The sequence below is a fragment of the Tachyglossus aculeatus genome, chromosome 9, assembly GCF_015852505.1.
Source record: "Tachyglossus aculeatus isolate mTacAcu1 chromosome 9, mTacAcu1.pri, whole genome shotgun sequence".
NCBI classification, from domain to species: domain Eukaryota; kingdom Metazoa; phylum Chordata; class Mammalia; order Monotremata; family Tachyglossidae; genus Tachyglossus; species Tachyglossus aculeatus.
Window position 1 is genome coordinate 47411789 of NC_052074.1, and position 21950 is coordinate 47433738.

At 42.8% G+C, this 21950-nt stretch overlaps 1 protein-coding gene across 6 annotated transcripts in view; it reads left to right on the forward strand.

Annotated features, from left to right (window-relative positions):
* The window catches only part of TANC1 (tetratricopeptide repeat, ankyrin repeat and coiled-coil containing 1), a 167545-nt gene that overhangs the window by 102992 nt on the left and 42603 nt on the right, over positions 1-21950 (forward strand). For 4 of the 6 annotated variants that reach the window (XM_038751030.1, XM_038751033.1, XM_038751035.1 and 1 more), the window contains 8 exons: positions 458-644; positions 7050-7310; positions 11197-11322; positions 13447-13728; positions 14930-15081; positions 17520-17751; positions 18685-18851; positions 21234-21841. In XM_038751030.1, the coding sequence (XP_038606958.1) occupies positions 458-644; positions 7050-7310; positions 11197-11322; positions 13447-13728; positions 14930-15081; positions 17520-17751; positions 18685-18851; positions 21234-21841 (2015 nt within the window). The remainder of the gene's footprint in view (positions 1-457; positions 645-7049; positions 7311-11196; positions 11323-13446; positions 13729-14929; positions 15082-17519; positions 17752-18684; positions 18852-21233; positions 21842-21950) is intronic. The other 2 variants (XM_038751031.1, XM_038751034.1) reach the window with 1 other exon arrangement.

The following is a 21950-nucleotide window of genomic DNA, read 5'->3' on the forward strand; positions in this document are numbered from 1 at the left end:
ATGTGTTGATGGAGATCACAAAGTAGCCGCCAATCTCCTTTCGCCGATCCTAGGTCACATAAATTTTCAAGAATTGAATTCAGGTTGCGTTGCTGGTGAAACATTAAGAAAGCAGGAGTTTCCAGAGTTTCAGTACAGAGGTCAAACAAGCCATCTGTCTTGAGCAGAGTGTCCAAATGAAAGAAAATATATCTGGTAGTGGTTTCTATTTTGTGGACATTGGAATTTCCACTAGATTCCTCTGTAATTAGTCTCGTTAAGAAACAGAAACCAAACCAAAATATTGCATCTTGAAAGACCTCTTAGTTGTGTTCTTTCCAGATCTTAAAGGCTCATTTAAATTTCAGGAACAGAAGTGATCACCTCGGGTTGATTTAAAAAAAAAAGCCAAACAAAAGGTCGGATTGGTTTAGATTACAAAAATCCAGAGGCTAATGCTTTTTCTTCCCTCTTGTAGTGCACAGCCGCCAGCCAAGGAATCAGCCCTTGCTCTACCCTAACAAGCAGCACCACATCACCTAGCACTGATAGTCCCTGCTCAACCCTGAATAGCTGTATCAGCAAAACGGCTGCCAGCAAAAGTCCCTGTGGGACCATTAGCAGCCCAAGCTCCACGCTGGAAAGCAAGGACAGTGGAATTATAGGTAAGCACCCTAAGTGGCAGTAATGTGATGTAATGGCGTAATGCACACTGATAGTGGCTGTTACCTGGCACATCCCCTAATACAGTTTTCCAGCCATGGTGGCGGCGGACAGCTGATTTTTTTTAACCCACACTTCCAAGGCAAATTAATTCCCTCTCCCTTTACATCATGTAAACTGTACCATTCACAAACCCAGGGGGAATGGCTTTTTGCCTTCTTTCCTCTGCTCTCCTTCAGGAGGAAAAAAAGTAGATTTTCTAAAGCAGTTCTTCCGCTGGTGAGGTGGGTGATTGCCCTTGAAATATATTTTTTATATTCCCCTTGTCGCCCTTTGACGTCCAGAGGGCCACTGGTTCTTTGGCAATTATTTGTCCCTCCTGGTTTTCTCACAACTTGGAGGCACATTATTCATTAGATATTATCCCAGGGCCCCTGGGAAGCAAGGGGTCAGAGGTTAGGGATTGATTTTTTTTTTTAAAGTATTCATTTTTTTAGGATTTTGAATCTAGTGCTGTCTATAATCCTCTCCTCCATGATGCTGGGTTTCCTTCAAATGAATTAGGTGTAGGTTAAGGGAAAGCTCAACCTAGTCCAGATGACTAAAAGAAAGCGCAGGCTTCCCACGAGCCTTCAGGAAGTAGTCATGAGATCGGTGTAGATGCCTCCTGGCTAATTTTGTAGTAGAATGAGCTGGGCTGCATCCTGAATTTTCAAGATATGATCCTCAGGGTTTTAGCTCAGACAGTGCTGTAATGAATGCCAAACAGTAATAATAACTGAGTCAAGAAGGTGAAATTTGCTTCTTTTTATCCAAGGGATTGGTGTGTTTGGATTGGTGTGCATGGCAGAGAAGCTCCTTGAGAAAGGGAAAGTGAAAGACAGAGTTGGGGGTAGGTAAACCCTGGCAGAAATGTTCTTGTGGGGCTGGCTCTAGGGAACCCCCATGTAGTTCTGGTTGCTCTGGAAGAACACAGAGTTTCTGGAGAAGGCTTGATCGCAGACTCTGCATGAGGGCGGAAAAGATTAGGAGGCTTCTGAAAATGCGACAACAGAGAGGGACGAGATCAGAATTTGCAAAAACTCTGAAGGCCGTATCAGCTGGACATGGAATGATCTGCCTAACAACATGGACGTGGGGTTGCCTGGTGAAATTTCAGTTAAGATGATGAGCGTATTTGTGTCACAGCAAACTGTGCAGGTTCAAGAAGAGTTTAGAGGAAAGTTCTGGATGAGGAATCCATAATGGGTTACGACAGAGGAAAGTAAAAAGCGTTTTAAGGGTTCATTCTTTAATCATGCTGTTGGTGTCAAGAGGACCACCATCACACGGGTCCTTCAAGATTCTGTTGCCGCTGTTGGAGATAGAATATTGGGCTCAACAGCCTATGTTCTGTTATTTCAACTTCTTATTAAACCCACCATTTTATTCTGAGGGATGTGGATAAAGGTGGAAATGGAAAATGTCTGCCTGGTCAGTAACTGATCAGCATCATTTGGCTTTTTTAATAGGTTTGGAAATGCAGTCCTTAGGGATGCTGCTTAGACTTTTAGAACAGCCCATCCTAAGTGCAGTTTGTTTAGCACATTTTGGGAACGTCTTTAACAGCACTAATGCCCTCTCCTCCCGTCCCCACCATCTCTCTCCCTTTGAAAGCAATTTATTCTACCTTGCTATTTAAGTAGGTTTTCCATTGTGTTTATATTTTTTCTCAATTATTCTGGGCCAAGAAAATAATCTGTGCTGCTGCTCGTCTGAGCTGCTTCTCCCTCCTGACACTCTCACTCGGTAGTCGGGCTCTGTTCTGTTTCCATTGAGTTTGACATAATGGAGGTGGAATGGATTTTCGTCTTGAGAAGTGAGCTCAGTGGGAGAGAAGCTGGGCTAGTAGCCAGCAGAAAAGCTTTCCTGGAGAACTGCCATCCGTTCAGCATGGAAAACCTCGAGTGGAAATCTTTCCCCCCACTTGATTATTTTAACCAGGAGGGAATTCTAGTTTACCATATTTCAGAAGGACCAAGTTCTCCTGACAGAAATGTCTTTAGAAATGCAATAATTCTGTCATGAAGATATACAGTGTAAACTGGATCAGATTATCCCAGTGCCTTATGAATACTGTTACTACAGCCTCTAAGTCTTTGATATCTAAAATGACAGGCATTGCCCAAAGTAGGAACTCCTGATTTCTAAACTGGCAACGTTAGATAATTCAGTCCTCTAAAATGTGATCTATCCAACTGCAACCCACCCAAATCTTGGTATCTATTCAAAGAAATTACTCTAAAACCGAGATTGTTTGGAAGGAGGTTTTCCTCACTGCTATTGGAAATTTACTTTTACTAAAATGATTGCACCCAAAGAATAACTTATAACCTGCTTTTCAGAGTGTTTCCTTTTAACCCATTCAGGTATAAGTGAAAGCTTACGTTTGAACAGTTAAGGGGAATAAAATTGGTCCAGAAAGCTGTACTGAAAAGGTGGGTTGTGTTTCTGAGATAAGCATCTTGTGGGTGTTAGACACACCTGTGTAATTACCTTATTTTAAAAAATCAGATGCTTCCCTCTCCAGGGCAGAATAAGAGTCAGGGAGGGAAATAAGAAAGGAGAAGAAATCCAGCATATAAACACTTTAATAGTAACCACAGTGGGAAGAAAGGAGGCTAAAGAGAGAAATTGCAAATCTTACAGTGAAGGAAAGAACCCCTGACTAGATCACAAAATCCATATACTCAAGGATTTCAATATTTTGTAATTGCCCGTAATCCATTTCCCTGTGTAGTGTTCTTGGTGGATTGACCCGGCAGTGGGAAGTAGAGGACAGGAGAAAGGGACCCGCTGCCACTAGGTGAGAGGAAGTTGACACCAATCGAGAGAAGAATTGCAGCTCCCCACCCTGGAACCAGCTTCTCTGACTTGGAGGCCTGGCCTGTAGAATTGGCTTCAAGGTGGCGGAAGCCCTTGTAACTTTCAGGATGATTAAATGTTCAGAATTTGAAAGGGGTAAAACCTGAATTTCTTCCCCGTGGCCTCTCCCTTTCCTTATTTCTGTATCTGTCAGGCAAGTCCAACTGCAGAGAGTGCCCCACCTCTTCACAGAGAGCCAAAGAGGCCAACAAGCTCCTTAAAATAAAGGTGTGTGTTTGTGCATAGTGAACCTCCGATGCTTTCAGCAGTTGATGCCGTTTATGCATCTTCCTTTTTTTTAATGGCATTTGTTAAGCCCTTACTATGTGCCAGGCGCAGTACTAAGGGTTGGGGTAGATACAAGATAATCAGGTTGGACACAGCCTCTGTCCTACGTCGGGCTCACAGTCTTAATCCCCATTTTACAGATGAGGTAACTGAGGCATAGAGAAGTGAAGTGACTTGCCCAAGGTCACACAGCAGCAAGTGGCAGAGCCGGGATTAGACCCAGGGCCTCATGACTCCCATTTTCCTGGAGACCCATCAAATAGAAAAGGAAATGGGAGAGAAATACCACAACCCACAGGACTGTCTTTTTTTTTTCCTGTGACTTTTACTTTATCTCAAGATTTTGTATCTGATGAAAATGATGTTTAGAGGTGCTCTTGGACTTCTCGGTGACTTCTGTGGTTTTATAACTTTGTTCCTGAACAAGAAATGTACGTTGCAAGTTTGGAGGCAAATGTGTGAATTATTGAAGGTTTTTTAAGTTTTTCAAACTCTCATGCTAAGAAGAAAGAATAAAGCAACCACAATTCAGTTTGTTCTCTACGTAACAAGATATCCGGGTGATACTGGAATTACTTGGCTCTCCACCAAGTACGGGTGTTTTAAGCTGAAACTGTAACATCAGTGTAGACTAAACCAAATTTGTTAAATTTCAGTCTTACAATTTAGTAATCATCTTTAATTAGAAGATTCTCTTTGTGTGGGTGATTGGGGAAATTTAACTTGTATATATTAATAGATTATTGTGGTGTAGTGGAAAGAACCTGGGACTGGGAATCAGGAAACCACGGTTCGAGTCTCAGCTCTGCCACTGGGTCACTGTGTGACTGTGGGCATGTCACTTAACCTCTCTAGGCCTCAGTTTGTTCATCTGTATAACGGGGGCTGAGATAGATTGTGAGCACCATGTGGAACAGAGACGGTTTCTAACCACATAATCTTATATTCATTCATTCAATCATATTTATTGAGTATTTACTGTGTGCAGAGCACTGTACTAAGCACTTTGAAGAATACCATATAACAGACACATTCCTGTCCACAACGAACTCACATTCTAGAGCTTACAGTCTATCCATCCCAGTGCATATCACCTAGTAAGTGCTTAATAAATGCCATAATTGTTTGCTTATATAAAAAGTGTCTTTCCCATTGCTTCAGGACTAACAGGGAAAGCCCCAGGTTGAGTTTTAGATGAGCAGTTTGCAGAGCAATAACTGATGGGCTAAGAGTCCAGGAGATTAGCAAATTTTAAAAAATGGTGAACTTGTGGGCTACCCACCCATGAGAGAAATGGAAAAGCAAGTAGTAGAGTCTATTCTTCAAGGGATAATCCCTTGTGTTTCTGCAGATCCTTTCTCCAGAACTCCAGAGGGAGTGGGATTTGGTCAGAAAGCATAGTCAAACCTTTCCTTTTAGGGAAAGATTGACCACCTTTGCTGGTTTGGATTGCTATGCATTCGTTGGTTCATTCAATCTTACTTATTGAGTACTTACTGCATGCAGAGCACTGTACTAAGTGCTTGGGAGAGTATAATATAACCGTCAGTGGCTGTGTTGAGAGTGAGACACACACTTTTCAGGCAGGTTATTGATCTCAGCTGGGCTGAACAACCCAGGTTCTCATGGCTTCATTTTCTCCCTCCCCTGTGTTTCCCAGCCCCGCTTCTCCCCTCCACCGGTGCCCCTCCCGCCCCTCCCTGCCGCAGCTATTTCCTTTAGTTGTTTCCAAAATAAAAGCGACTCTTTGAATGCTCTCCTGAATTTATTACCGCCGTTCCTAGGCTGCCTGCAAGTTATAGCAAAGCACATGTTGCTCAATATGTTTAAGCTTCTAGTTGGAGATCTGGCGCAGTGATGTATCACAATCCAAGGTACAAGGTTCCTTGTGAAATTGCCAGAAGGGAAACAGTCCGTGTGAAGTGACCACGTGTTCAGAAAGGGCTGGCCAAAAATGCCACCCTGGGAAATGGAAGAGGAAAGGGTGGGGGTGGAGAGGAATAGGCGTCTCCCCCAACCCTTGATTCTTACAGCTAAACCGGGCCCTTTTCGGTGAAGGGAGCGGTGGTGATCGGAAGCTGTGGCTTCGGACCAGAGAAGTCTTTAGTTTTTTTTTGTTTTTCACCCAGTGGGGGTTTTTTTTTTGGCCTGTGCAGTTTAAGTCCATGGCGATTTCGGGTGTGCAGTTTTCCCCTGTGCCATTTTTATGGGCGCCGAAAGTAAGGCATGTCAGCGGGAACTACTGGAGATGTGAAATTCAAGTGGGAAGCGAGGAGAGAAACCTTCTGTTGGATTGAAGAGAAAGTTGCTAACATGCCTGGACATCTCCTTTTCTCTTGGTTCAGTTTTGTTTAGATTAGGCTTTCTTCTCTGCCCTGAAACAGCTCTTTATTGAGTTACTAGCAGGGCTTTTTTTTTCCTCCCCCTTAAAAGTGTATATCTGGTAATGAAAAGGTATTAAACACAAAGCCGCAATTCAGTAAATATTAACAACTGCACCAGGAGTGGAAACATCTAAGCCAGGAAAAAATACGCTGGTTGTTATTTTTTTAAGTTTTTAAGTGGCTCTATCCTACCAATAGCTGAACTGCACCTGTGCTGTGCCATTTTATAGACTAGGTTTAGATCAAAGTTCCTGGGCAGAAAGAGGGAGCTTGAGAGGGCGAATCCAGGGAAGGGTTAGGAATGTGGTGATATCAAAGAGTGTGTGAGTACCATTTTGATATGCAGCACAGTGAACTGAACGACTTCATTGTTAGCTCCTCTCCAGACTGTAAGCTGCTTGTGGGCAGGGATTGTGTGTCTCCACTCTCTCAAGTTCTTAGTACATACAGTACTGCATAGAGTAAGCATTCACCAAATACCATTGATTCAAACATACCCCTTTGTTTAATGGGCCACATGGTCTTTGGAGGACAGTTCTGCCTTGTTGAAAAGCACTGGATACATCACAATCTTCAAATTACACCAAGGTACAGTAACTCTCCGATGCATTCAGATAGGTTTTTCATGATCTTCTTATCAGGCTTTCCCTTTCCCTGTAGAATGATTGAGCAGTTTATTTCCCCTGATAAGCTGCATTCTCTGAATTTCACCAACAGCATTGTGTGAAAGTTGCCTTGATAAAAATCTGTATAGACCGGAAAGCCTCCTGATGAATAGCGAAAACGTTGTGCCTTGCCGTCTCCCAACGATCTCGGTCTCTCTCATTTCAGCCACGATCACGAGTTCATCGGAGAACGATGATCGAAGTGGCTCCAGTTTGGAATGGAGTAAAGACGGAGGTCTGAGAGCCGGACCTGCCCCGGGACTTCTCCACGACCGAAGGGTTGATAATTGCTCGCCCGTCGCCGAAGAGGAGGCATCTGGGCCGGTGGACAGTTTGCCAAAGATGGAAGCGGCTGTTGGAGAAGGCCCCATCCCGTATACCCAGAGTTCTGGCTCCCTAATTTTGCCTCGGCCTAATTCCGTTGCAGGTAAGGATGGACCTGCTAAGTTTGGAGGTTAGCAGTGGATGCCATGGAACTGTCTGCAAATTCCCCAATAAAATGATTCAAAACCTGGGAATGAGAGGCACTGTGAGTGGGGAAAAAGCTAAATAAAACAGAATATTCCCCTTTCTGTAGTACTTTAAGCCTGAGTATGCTCTAGCGTTTCATTTAAAACCCAGAGTGCAGGCAGACTGTCATACATGAAGACATTTTTTCCTAAAATCTTGGCTCTTGGTGTCTCCCATTTCGAAAGCGAGGATGACTGTTTTCAGTGACTGCAAGTGTTTGGAATATGCTCCAGTACCTTGGATTAAAATTTCAAACCCTAAGCAATTCTAGGATCTTAAGTAATTATGGTACAAATGTGAGAGTGATACAAGCTTTCCAGAAAATGCAGTGGTGCTCAGTGTAGAAAAGTTAAGTAGCTGGAAGCAAAGAGCTACGTGAATCAGGATAATGCATTTTACCATCAGACATTTCCTGGCAAGACATAGCCACTGGGAGCAAGTGGAGGAAGAAAAAAAAAGGCCTACTTGGCATTAATTTTATTGCCCAGCATAAAAATGAACAGAGGAACTGGCTTCTGAGTGGTGAATCTAGTAACCTTAACCCCTCTGTTTTCTGGAGGCAGAAAAAGAATTGCAGTTCCTGGTTCAGTGTTCATTATACCAGGGATATTTTTTCATTATGATGTCCTGAATCTTTCACCCTTTTCTTGGTTTTAACGGAATTATTCCAGAATTTACAGGGATTTCATAAGTTGCTTTTTTTGTTGTTGTTGTTGCCGTTGTGCATTAACTCTGAAGAAGCAGATGGATAATCCTAATGGAAAAAGGTCTGAGGCCCATCTCTAATTCACTTTCAAAGGAAAGGAAATGACCTTGTTCCGGAAAGATTTGAGTGACATACAGTTAGGTATAAGTGCCGAGGAAAAATGCTGGAGAGCATAATGAGTAGTGTCATGATTATTCGATATTTCTTTTACTTTTTCCATTAATGTGATGTTTTAACCCTAGCCTTTCAGACCACATTTACCTGGTTATGTTGATAGTTCATTTTGTATTACCAGGAAACTTAATAGTGTCCCTAAAACCAGCTGGACACAAAATTTTCTACTTAATAAGCTATTTTACATCTTGAAAACTATGTTCATTTGAAAGGTTATGTTTTTGGATTAATGTTGTGCTATGTCACCTCCTGCTATTTGAATTGGTGGTGGCTGGGAGTCATGATTTTCCAGGAGCAAGCCATGATGATTGTAGAGCACTGTCAACCAGTTCTCCACTGTATTGGCTTATTAGCTCGATAACACTTATTTCAAGTTGGGTGTCTCATGGAAAGGAGATTATAGGCCAGAACTGAGCAGCAGCAGAGGAACCTAATGGATTTGTATGGGTTTTTTTTCTTTGTGTGGTTTGAATTATTAAAAACCTGAAAGAATCGCCACAAGAAGAGGTCTCGTTCGCCAGCCTCGGTCCCTGGTTAGGAGAACAGTGAGATGTTGGGACTTGGAGGCATTGTTTTGTTGTGTGTGGGGAACTGGGGAATCCAGTCCAGCTTGTTAGCACCATGTCCTTCCCCAAAACCCATTGCGCTCGTCTGTCTTTGTAGCCACCACATCCACTCCCTGATCACCTCCTACTCTTCAAGAAAGTTTTCTTGCTCTTCATCTACCTTGTTATACTTGTTAAGCACTTACTTTGTGCAAAAGCACTATACTAAGTCCTGGGTGAATAAAAGGGAGCAAATCCGTGTGCAACGAAGAAGCAGAGAAAATGAGGAATTAGTCAAGGAAGTTCTCGTGTGCTTTTAATAAGGTTTTGAAAGTAGGGAGCATGATAGTCTGTCGGTTATGAATGGGGAAGGGGGTCCCAGACCAGAGGCAGGACATGGGCCAGGGGTCTGTGGTGTGAGATAAAAGAAATCTAGGTACAGTGAGTTGGTTGGCGTTAGAGGAGCAAAATGTGTGGGCTGGGCTGCAGTAGGAAATCAGAGAGGTAAGTTAGAAGGGGCCAAGATGACAATGCTTTAAAGCCAATGGTAAGAAGTTGAACATCCTCCCGTGGGGAGAAACAAAGGAGATGATATTTCTTTCGGAGAAGATGGAAAAGCCAAGGTGCTCAGCCCAAAGCACTGCGGGGGTTTGATATTCGAGGACAATTTAAGATGTATAAATTTCCTCCTGGCTTGCCCTGGAAAGCTGGGGACTTAAGCTGCCCTTTGAGGTGGCGAAGGCACCGGATCATCTAAATGGCAACCCGTTTTTGGAACTTGGGTGCTCCCTGTTTTAAAATCTCTGGTTTTCCAATTAGTGCATTGCTTCCCCTTCTCAGGTAGCAGGGAAACCATCCACATTTTTCTACATTAATACTTCCATTTTTTTTTAATTGAGCATTTATTATTTGCAGAACACTGAACTAAGCACTTGGGAAAATACGCTCTGAGTTGGCAGTCAGTAGACTGGAAGGAGCTTACAATCTACCAGGGAGACACGCATTAAAAGTAATTTCAGATAGAGGAAATAACAGAGTACAAGGATATTTATGTAAGTGCTGTGGAGCTGGGGTGAGAATCATAGTGCTTAAGACTTAATAAAACAGGGAAATGTAAGACAAAATCATTTGAGATTCAGGGATCTAAGATTATTGATCCTTGAAGAATTAAAGACGCGGATTATCAGAGGTCAGCAAGATACACAGGGTTCCTCGGAACTAGCGAACATGAGAAACAGCATGAACTAGTGTGTAAAGCACAGGCCTGGAAGTCAAAAGGACTCCACCACTTGTCTGCTGTGTGACTTTGGGCAAGTGACTTCACATCTCTGTGCCAGTTATCTCATCTGTAGTCTTTTAGACTGTGAGCCCACTGCTGGGTAGGGACTGTCTCTATATGTTGCCAACTTGTACTTCCCAAGTGCTTAGTACAGTGCTCTGCACACAGTAAGCGCTCAGTAAATACGATTGATTGATTGATCTGTAAAATGGGGATTAAGATTGTGAGTCCCATGTAGGACATGGGCTGTGTCCAACCAGATCAACCTGTATCTACATCAGTGCTTAGAACAGTGCCTGGTACATAAGCTCTATAACAATAACATTAAAAAAGTCACACTTTTGAAAAGGTAAAACCTTCCCATGCACAGTGAGTTTCAAACTTCGCATGTTTACGGGAATTTAATCTCCTTTTAAAAAATCCGTAATGTTTGCAGTAAGGTATTTCAGTAGGAGTTGAATTCCTTTATTCCTGTATTTGTCCATAGTATTAATCATTAGTCCCTTCTTCCAAATGGTCTTGACACATTGAACGCCAGATGGTAATGGGCGTGGTCAAATTTTTCAACTTTATAACATTTCCAAGGCCTGGAAATCCTTTTATTCCTGGACAGGAATACAAAGACTCCATCAACTCCTTTGTGTTTTGAATGCTGTGAAATGGGGGATCCACTGTATATGTGTGTCTTAGTCGCCAGAGTAACTTTCTCAGCATCTATGGATTGACTCAATGGAGCAGAACATGAATATCTATATCTTGCTGGGCTTCTACCTGGAAGTATTGAAGCTTTACTAAGTAATCACTGTCTGCCACCCTTCTCATGAAAATTCATTATTAAGTTTTGTCTTCCTAGCAACAGCTTCAGGTGGTACCTGGTTATTCAGATGTGGAGAATGGGGGCATAATACTGTGTTTATTAGCCATTTCACCACAAACGTCGTCTGATGCTTTTGGAGGTGTAATTGCTTGGAAGCAATTTGTATAAATTGGGATGAGAACATGAACTCAGTTGCTTGTGGTAATTTCTGCCTCTTGGCAGGCATGTGAATGTAACTTGAGCATTTTGAAGAAGAAACTAAAGTTCAGTATAATATTGCAGCAACAAGCTCCACCAAGTTAGAAGATCTGAGCTATTTAGACGGACAGAGAAATACCCCATTGCGAACCTCGATTCGATTGCCGTGGCACAATACTGCTGGAGGTAAAGTACAACAAGAAATTAAAGGTATTTATCTGTTTGGGGTTGATTTCTCGTGGGCCCACTGCACTTTATAGCACTATTTTTCTTTTTCTAGATCAGTTCTTGAAACAATCTATGAGAAGCATTGTCTTAAAAAAAAAAAAAAGCGTCCAGTGTAGTGCAAACCTAAGGTCAGAATCATTCCTTTTGCCAGGCAGTTGTTGAACCTGTTTATGGAATTGAAACGTTAGAATTCAGCATGAGTTGTTTGGAATTATTGGAAAGATAATCTCTTTATTGGGGTGGGACTACTCTGCCTAGAATTTTGCCATGTTTGCCATGTGTCCAGGGAGATGTGAGTACACGACTGAGCTGTGACCATCAATATTAACTCTCTGAAAAGTTCAAAGTAAAATTTAAGATTTAGGGTGGAAAGGAAAATCGAGGTCAAAAGGATTGTTTATTTTGCTTGGGAAGAATCAGGGGTAATGAAGTTACCCCTAAGGAAGTTATTTCACTGACTGTGCTGAAGTCCCTGAACTGGGAAACCAGCTGTTAATGGGCCCATAAAAACTCAGGATAGAGGAAAGCAACTGTATAGTAAAGGTGAATGGGTGGTGGCAAAAACGATTTAAAGTTGTGCTTCACTGATTTATTTTTCATCTTACAGTTGGAAGGACAAAAGAGCATTTTATTAGAAAGCCATTGAGTTGGATTCCATTGAAGAGTATTTTCTGGTCCCGTTAGGTGCAGAAGTATCTGCAGCTGGAGGATTTGTGGTCTTCCATGTGGAGCTGGTTGTCTGGTGGCACTAGTACTTCACAACAGTCTTGCCAACCACCTGTAAATTCATGCAGCTGTGGGTGCCACAGTGGCAGCTGAAAGGGCTGGAGAAAAAGCACGCTTGAAGCCTGCTGCTACTGCGATATTACTGGATATTGTTATTATGGTATTATTACTGTTAGGATAATTAAGCACTTACTGTATGTCAAGTACAGTTCTAGGTGCTGGGGTAGATACAGGTTCAGTCAGGGTGGACACAATCCCTGTCCCACATGGGGCTCACACTTGAGGGGAGAACAGGTATTGAATCTCCATTTTACAGTTAAGGAAACTGAGGCCCAGAGAAGGTAAGTGATTTGCCCAGGGTCACACAGCAAGCAGTTGACAGAGCCGGGAGTAGAACCTAGGTTCTGTGACTCCCAAGCCCGTGATCATTTTACTAGGCCACACTGCTTCTTGGTATCTGCATGGATATCAAAATATTTTTCCAGACTTTATGGACCCATCCAATTAGTTGATGTTTATGGATTGCCCGTGAATTCACGAACAGGTAGTGAACTTGTCACCATTGATTTGGCTTTTGAGGCTGCAGGGATTGGCAAGGCTGCGGGAATTCACAGATGATCGGTAACTTGCTCGAGGCACTTAGCTCGGAGGGATTCCCCTGGTTGGAGAACAGTGTAGTGTGAAATCTCTTTCATGGCCCCAAGAAAACCACTGATTTATAAGCCCACAGTGCACTGTGGGATCCAGAAATGTACACAGTATTTTAAAAGTGATATTCACTCTTGCTACAAGGGGGGCCAATCTCACTCTTAGAAATATTTTCAGTCAAGTTTTTGATTCTAACTATGTATATTTTTCTTCAGCTTGAAACACATATTTTGGCCTTTTAAAAAAATGTGATTTAGCAAATTGGTCTCATTTTGGGAAGTGGGGTAGAGTAGAGTGTCCTCCAAGCTTCCAGATCTACTTCTGAAACCACTCCTTCAAAGTAGCTTGTATTATTGGCCTTGAGAAAATGAAAGTACTTCTCAGAAGTCAAATGTGGATGTTTACGTGGCAGTAGAGCACACATTTACGAATGTAAGCATCAGCATTTACGGACAATTGTTGAGTTTATTTGCATTAATATTTACAGACTGGCTGGAGCAATTTCAAAATTGTTCATGGCCAATCTAAATCGAGGATAAGATATGTGTCTTTTTAACGTTAGTATATCTCATCGTAGAATTGGGTGCCTTCATCCTAGAGAAACTTTTTGATGTGGGAACATCACTCGTAAGTTTTGCATTTCAAAAGATGTCTTCTCGACAGTCTCCAGTCGATGTACAGTCAGTGCAAGGAAACATGGACTTACAATTGTTTTTCCTTTTTTCTTTCTAGCACGCTTTGTCCCTTACAAGCCACAAGACATTTTGCTGAAGCCCTTGTTGTTTGAAGTGCCAAGCATAACGACAGATTCCGTGTTCATTGGAAGAGAGTGGCTCTTTCAGAAGATAGAAGAAAACTTAAAGAATTCTGAGCTGGTGGAAAGCAGGGGTGCAGTTATCGTTGGAAATGTGGGATTTGGGAAGACAGCAATCATTTCCAAACTGGTGGCACTAAGTTGCCATGGAAGTCGCATGAGACAGATTGCTTCCAGCAGTCCCAGTTCAATCCCCAAAAGTATGTTCACCTTTCTGTAGCTCTCCAGTTGGTTCAATTTATTAAAATGAAATTCTGGAGTCTTTGCCTCAGTATGAATGAAAACATTTCCAAGGGGTTACAGCTGCTGTGTAGTTTTAACAAAGTCCTTTCTGTGCGTTTTGTGAGAGGTAATCAAAATTACTCAATTTCTTTGAAATCCATAGTCTGCATAGTGTTAGCTTTAAAAAAAAAACAAACCAAACACCAGTTTTCCATTTTTGCTTTAGGGCAGCATAGTACATAAAGCCACTAATGCATGGTACTGCTTCCCCATGGCTGTGCCCAAGCCCTTAACTGTGAGCTTCAAGCTCTGACATAGCAGCAATAGAAGCTTCTTCTCTCTTTTACACCCTTCTACAAGACTAACAGAAGCTTGAGGCAGGGGTGTGTCACAGGAAGTTAGGGGAAGTGGAGAGAGGTTGAAGATCTGCAAGTATATGCCACCTTCAGGGCTTCTGTGGCTTTGTGGAGTCTCTCACTCTAAAGAGGGATGGGGCAATCAAGGGGTGGAGCTGAGGGTGTGCAGCAATCTTTTTTTTTTTTGCTGTTTAGAAGATTCATGGCCGTGAACATGTTCAGTGATTCACTGGATAGAGGCTGTGGGATTCCAGAGGCTTCCCAGTGCCCCATGGGAAATTTCATTTTCCTGACCACCTTCAAAAGTGCCATAAAGGTCTTTTTTTAAAAAATTTTTTGGCCTTGTATCTTCTTGCCCCCATCCCCCTTTCCCTGCTTTTTTCCCCCCATGTCTTTGCTTATCCTATCCGATTTCTTCCTGTTCAGTTTATCTCACGTACTTGTCTCCTGCACTGCTCAGTGGCCAAAAAAGCAATTACTGTTCCCTACCCAGGTATCATCTGAGGTAAACACTTCCTCTTTCTTACTTTAAGAAAAGTATTAGTTTCAGAGCAAGACCGTAAATGGGAACTGATGGGTTAAATTGGTCCCCTTACATGTATGATTCTTGGGAGCAAATTCATTTATTTGCTCTCCATATTTTCTGGTGATGTCATGCAGTAAGACACCGACTCGTTGTTAATGACCAGAACAGTAAATCCTTTAACTGAGAAGGTGGATTCTGCACATTGCATTGAAGCAGATCTCTTTGTGCCACCCTGTCCCTCAAACCTCGCTTGTCAACTAATCATTCTTCTTTGCTTATGGGGTTCTTGTTTTGTAGGTTCTGACTCCTGTCAGGAGATCCCGTTTACCCCATTGTTTTCACCAAGTCCTTCCAGCAGTGGCACCAACGCAGTTAAAACTCTGAGTGGTCCAACTACTCCCGAGCATCAGAGGCCCCCAGAGGAAGCGGTGAAAGACCTCGCGTCAAAGGTAAAAAGGCTTGTGTGTCGGGAGCCCCTTTAGAGAATGGTTATTATTCAACCATTTGGGTAGACTAAGTGCTTTGTTCAGAGAGATCAGGAAAAGCCGTTAAAGAAAACTGTTGTAGGAGGCTAAGTTTCGGTTGGGCAGGAGTGGTCCAAAGGAAATGCATTGAGAGTGAGGGACATATCTCTAAAAGTATTGGTAATGGGTTTTTGCCTGTGGGGGGCACAGATGAAAAATGCACGGAGCGTAGGGTCAGTAATCTACATTTGCTGCAGATTCATCTTTGCACTTAGTATAGAAGGAACATCTGCATCCGAAAGCCGGAACATTTAATGGCTTTAATTGGACCAAGCGCTCTTCTCCCATAGCTCCATTTCCCTGGATCTTGCTTTTTAGCATTCACTAATCTTCTATAATGATGGCATTTATTAAGTGCTTACTATGTGCAAAGCACTGTTCTAAGCCCTGGGGAGGATACAAGATAATCAGGTTGTCTCACGTGGGGCTCACAGTCTTAATCCCCATTTTACGGATGAGGTAGCTGAGGCACAGAGAAGTTAAGTGACTTGCCCAAAGTCACACAGCTGACAATTGGTGGATCCGGATTTGAACCCATGACCTCTGACTCCCAAGCCTGTGCTCTTTCCACTGAGCCACGCTGCTTCTCTCAACTGTTCTAGCTGCTTCTAGCAACTGTTGCTTAGGATCCTGGAACAGAAACGTGACTGGCTGTCTTTTTCCTTCCTAAGTGAGATTGTGAGCCCACCGAGGATTAAATTCAGGGCCATTAGATCTTTGTGAAATCCCCCTCCCCCTTTTTTAAAATAGTATTTGTTAACCGCAATATGTGCCAGGCACTGTTCTAAGCTCTAGGGTAGACACAAGTTAATCGGGTTGGACACAGTCCATGTGCCACATAGGGCTCACAGTCTTAATCCCCATTTTGCAGATGAGGTAACTAAGGCACAGAGAAATTAAGTCATTTGTCCAAGGTCACAGAGCAGACAAGTGGCAGAGCTGGGATTAGAACCCAGGTCGTTCTGACCCTCAGGCCTGTGCTGTATCCACTAGGCCAAGCAGTGTAACAGTTGTGACTCTTTAATAGTCACTGTTAACAGCTGTAACATGGCTACAGTTTAGTCTTTCCTACTTACTCTGCAGGGCCACCAATCAATAATATTTCTGGAATACCTATTGTGTGCAGAACACTACGGTATATGTTTTGCCCTCAAAGAGCTTATATTCTTTTTGTGGGAGACATTTATAAGTAGCAGCCACAGGGCTTCAGGACATTTTAGCCATTCTGAGAAGGCCAACCAGAGGTAGATGTGTGGGCTGCTTTCCTTTACCATAATCTCTTGTAGCTGTTGCAGAGGGAGAAAGATGCCTGAATGCCTTTTGGAGTTGTTTCGTTCCCACGCTTTTTGGTTTTGGTGAGAACAGTGCCAAGCTTAGCCAACAGAAAATTCCAGGGAAGCCTTGAAACAGACATGTAAGGGTTTGGGATGAAGCAAACCAGACTACGGGTTTGGAGTCGGGAGACCTAGGTTCTAAATCCCAGCTCTGCTGCTGAACCATCAGTGCGACCTTGGGTAAATCAATTAACCCCTTTGGGCTTCAGTTTGTTCCTCTACTTTCCTGGTCTGTGGATGGGCACTCCCCACTCTGATTATCTTGTATCTATCCCAGCACAGTGCTTTACACGTGGTAAACACTTAATACATGCCATAGTACTCTCATGCATTTAAGTACATGTCTCTCTAGTCTACTGCTTTCCTCTGCCTGGAATGTATTTTAGTATCTCTCTCCCCTGCAATATTATAAATAAGCTCCTTAAGAACAGGGATCATGTTGGCTAACTCCAGTGCACTCTCCCAAATTCTTAGTACAATGCTCTGTGTGGAGTAAATACTCAACTACCATTGATTGATTGAAATAATATTTAGTCATAATAATAATAATAATGATGGCATTTATTAAGCACTTACTATGTGCAGAGCACTGTTCTAAGCGCTGGGGAGGTTACAGGGAGATCAGGTTGTCCCACGGGGGGCTCACAGTCTTAATCCTCATTTTACAGATGAGGGAACTGAGGCAAAGAGAAGTTAACTGACTTGCCCAAAGTCACACAGCTGACAGTTGGCAGAGCTGGGATTCGAACCCATGACCCCTGACTCCAAAGCCTGGGCTCTTTCCACTGAACCACGCTGCTTCTGTCGGACTCCTACCATGGATTTAATTAATCCTGCCCCCTCAATGTGTGTAATTTAGAGTTAGCTAAAATTAGAGCTCTCATCCTCATCCTCTGTGTTTATTGAACCGCTCTTGCGTGAAGAATGTGGCTTCCTTGAACCAGGGACCTGCATTTAACCAGAATGCGTTACATCCCAGTCTGCCTTCAGTAAAATGGTAAAATCACAAGAGTTTTCTTTCTTTCCTAGGTTGTGGCCTATCACTATTGCCAAGCTGACAACACCTACACATGCCTCGTCCCGGAGTTTGTGCACAGCATTGCTGCCCTGCTCTGTCGGTCCCACCAGCTAATGGCCTACAGAGACCTCCTGATAAAGGAGCCGCATCTTCAGAGCATGCTCAGCCTTAGGTCATGCGTTCAGGACCCTGCGGTGGCCTTTAGGCGCGGCGTGTTGGAGCCCCTTGCAAATCTAAGAAATGGTACTTGGAAACCCTCTTTGTGCGTTGCAGCCTAATTGGAAAATCTTAGAATGATATGAGGTGGGAAGCGGGGAGAGACAGGAGGAGGCAGTGATTGCAAGGATCAAAGGAGTTTGAATTTCTAAAGCTTTACAGTCTATTTTGGGGCCTTTTTAATCATTTTGCTTTTTTTTTCCCCACTGGAGAAAATGGCAGAAGTGATTTCATAAACTTATCCAATTGAGTTCACGGAACAGGACGACTTAGAGCTAAGCGCAGGATCTTTTTGTTCGGGTGTCTCCTCCTCTTATTCCTCCTCTTGCCTGTTCATGGAGGCGCCTCCAACAGATGGCTGAGAAGCCAGACAGTAGACAAAACACAGTGTATTTTACTGCCTGTTGAAGTTCTGGACCAAGATTTGGTTGAGGCAAGGAGATGGTAAGATCCTTGTGGGCAGGGAGCGAGTGTGGAGCAAGTGTATTCCAAAATGCTCTGCTCACGCGTGCTCAGTGAATTTGACTGATATGATTGAAGCAGTTGGTGTTAGTGGCCAAGATGAGGATTTTGGCTTCCAAGGCAACTTGAGTTGTAACCCTACCTTCCCTACCTTCAGTACTAAGGATGATTAAAAGTTAGTCACTTCATTATGTGTGTTTTGGAAGGAAGGAAAAAGGAAATGGATGACCTGAGTGAGTTCTGTTGTATCACTGTGTGGAATGCAAGATGATATTTCTTTAATGACTTTTTTTTAAACTTAGTTTTAATTTGGTGTGCCTGTTTTAATTACAAATTTAGTGGAAAAATATGCTTTTACCAAAGCCGTTTATTCTGCCATATGTAAATCCATCACTATTTCTAACACCTTTAAGTACCGTGCATAAAAATACTCTGTGGTGTCACCTTATAAAAAGGTGCAGTTTTTAAATTTCTTTTTTTAATTGTTTTGTCCTTTAGAGCAGAAAATTCCCGAGGAAGAATACATTATTTTGATAGATGGCTTAAATGAAGCTGAATTTCATAAGCCTGATTATGGAGACACACTTTCTTCATTTATTACCAAAATTATTTCTAAATTTCCTGCCTGGTTGAAGTTGATTGTGACCGTAAGAGCGAATTTCCAGGTAAAAAAAAAAAAAAGTAATTGCCTCTCCCTTTTCTCGTCCTTTTCCTAAATCTGGACCATTATTCTTGCCGTGATTAATACTGGTGCTTTCATTTTACTATTCAAACGGAAACCATGTTAAGACTTGACAAATGAGCTAACTTTAAAGCTAAAGTGGGCTCTCAATAAAGCCTTATTTGCTAGTTTTATTCCTCAAGGCATCAGACTCTAAGGTAAATTTCCTTTTGGCATTGAACTGTGCATCTGAAGCAAATAACCCTAATTCCTTTAAATTTATGAAGTTAAACCCATCTGCATTTTACAGAAACTGATAGAGGTTTTTTTAGTGGTCTCATGGACGTAAATCTGCAAATTGATTTTTGAAGGCCTGTTTGGCATTCTCTTGTACGAAAGTTCCGTTCTTGTATTTAAGCCCAAATATCTGAAGGAGGACCATAATTGAGCTGGTCCTGCCTTTTTTGCATTAATAATATTTTTTTTGATACCAAGTGAGTGTTCAGAAGAAGCCCTACAGGATGGTCCATGGGCCTTGAAGAACAGGCCATTGGTTGGTGTCAGTGGCCTCCATTCACAACAGTATCTACTGTTTGTTGATCCCGCTGCTCCCTGCCTTACCTTGCAAGCAGCATGACCTAGTGGAAAGAGCATGGCCCTAAGGACCTGGGTTCGAATTCCAACTCCGCCAAATGCTTGCTGTGTGGCCTTGGGCAAGTCACTTAACTTCTCTGTGCCTCACTTTTCCTGTTCTCCCTCCTACTTAGACTGTGACCCCAGTGTGGAGCAGGGACTGTGTCCAACCTAATTAACTTGTATCTACCCCAGCATGTAGGACAGTGTTTGACACAGTGAGTGTTTAATATAGCATAAAAAAACAAAACAGAACAAAAAAACACCCAGAATGGTTGGAAGGTGTGATCCTGAGTTCTGGTAGTGAGACCTGGGGTGGGAGTGGTTGGAGGAATGATCTTGGGGCAAGCAATCAGTCAGTCAATCAATCATTTGTATTTATTGAGCACTTACTATGTGCAGAGCACTGTACCAAGCGCTTGGGAGAGTACCGTAAACAATAGAATTAGTAGACATGTTCCCTACCCATAACAAGTTTACAGTGTAGAGGGGGAGACGGACATTAATATGGATAAATAAGAAACCCAGTCACGGGTTTCTGGAGTGGCAGAAATGGGAGAGACAGTGGATAAAGAGGAACTGGGGTATGTGGTTGAGGAAGGGAGCTGAGGGAGAATGTGATTCAGATTTACAAAACTTGGGGAATCCCAAATCTCCAGTGGTCAAGATTAAAAAAGGGAAATATTTTTTTCACATAGCAGAGGGTAAGTATATGGAATGTACCACCACAGGAAGTTGGGCAGGCCAAAAGTGTCAGTAGATTCAAAAAACATTTAGCTAAGTCATAGATGTGGGATCCATGATGTGTTCTTAGCAAGAATGTTAGAGACATTAAATGGTACATCCCTGCTCACTAGGGTGGTTGTCTTGGAGTGTAATCTCTTCCTCCAAACATCTTGTAGCTACTGTAGAAGACAAAGTACTGGGGTGAATGGGCCATTGGGCCATTGCTTCACTTACCAATGGGAAACTGTATTGTAGTGGTATTTAATGTTTGTTTGTCCATCTTTCTAAGTTGTAAATTCTGGAAAGGGGTAATACTCCTGAAGAAGGTTCACCACATGAATGTGGCTGAACGTGAATCCCCAAAACTGAAGCCAAAGTAAAACACATGTTTTTGGATATATTTGTAATTTAACCCTAAAGCTGCCCCTTGAGCTTGATGCTAGGACTGAAAATTATTTTGTTATAAGTTCCTTTTATATAAAGGTTTTTTCTTTCATAGTCACTGATACCAGCAATGGGCTTCATGTATCTGTTGACTGTTTTGTAACTGTCTGTTGTGCATTTGCCCCCCACCCCTTAACTGTAAATTACTTCATTCTTTCAAACCATGTAGCTCTCGTATTCTCGTGCTCCTTTAGCAGGTGTTGACATTCTGTACCATATACCATGAAATGAGGAGTTCAGTGGCTTTCTGTTTATGTTGCCAACTTGTACTTCCCAAGCGCTTACTACAGTGCTCTGCACACAGTAAGCGCTCAATAAATACGATTGATTGATTGATTGTTTCTCAGGCGAGGGCCAGGGAGAGGCTATTGCAACTAAATCTAACACCCAGATTTTTTTTCCTCCTAACACTGTTTCATCTCCAGTTTATCCCATTATGCTTTTGTTGCAAAGTGATGAATCCCAGTATTCCTAAATCCAGATGACTCCTCCGTGGGAAAAAAAAGCAGTCGAATCTAGACCCAAACAAGGCCGGTATTAAGACCTCTTCAGGATGACATTTTTGTATGTGTTTGTTTTACAGGAAATAATAGATGCATTGCCCTTCTCCAGAATTTCTCTAGATGACTTTCCAGATAATAAGGAGATCTACAACGATCTGAATGCATATATTCAGTACAGGGTCAATAGCAGCCAGGAAATCGTCAGCAACATCTCTCTCAACGGAAAAGCGGACGCGATCGTAATCGGGAAAGTGAGCAACCACCTCATCATGAGGAGCTTGGGCTCCTACCTCTACTTGAAGCTGACGTTGGATCTCTTCCAGAGAGGGCATCTGGTGATCAAGAGCGCGAGCTACAAAGTGGTGCCGGTGTCTCTGTCGGAGCTGTACTTGCTGCAGTGCAATATGAAGTTCATGACCAATTCGGCCTTTGAGCGAGCACTTCCCATACTCAACGTGGCTCTGGCCTCTCTACACCCAATGACGGATGAGCAGATTTTCCAGGCGATCAATGCCGGCCACATCCATGGGGAGCAAGAGTGGGAAGACTTTCACCAGAGGATGGAAGCGCTTTCCTGTTTCCTCATTAAAAGAAGGGACAAAACCCGCATGTTCTCCCACCCCTCTTTCCGGGAGTGGCTAGTTTGGAGAGCTGATGGGGAGAACACTGATTTCCTGTGTGAACCCAGGTAAGTGCTGCTGCTGATTCAGTGTGGGCACTGTTAGCTGACAGGGTTTGACTTTGGGGGATGGCTTCCTCAACCCACCTTTCAATGAAATGCGGTGTGAAGTTGGGCC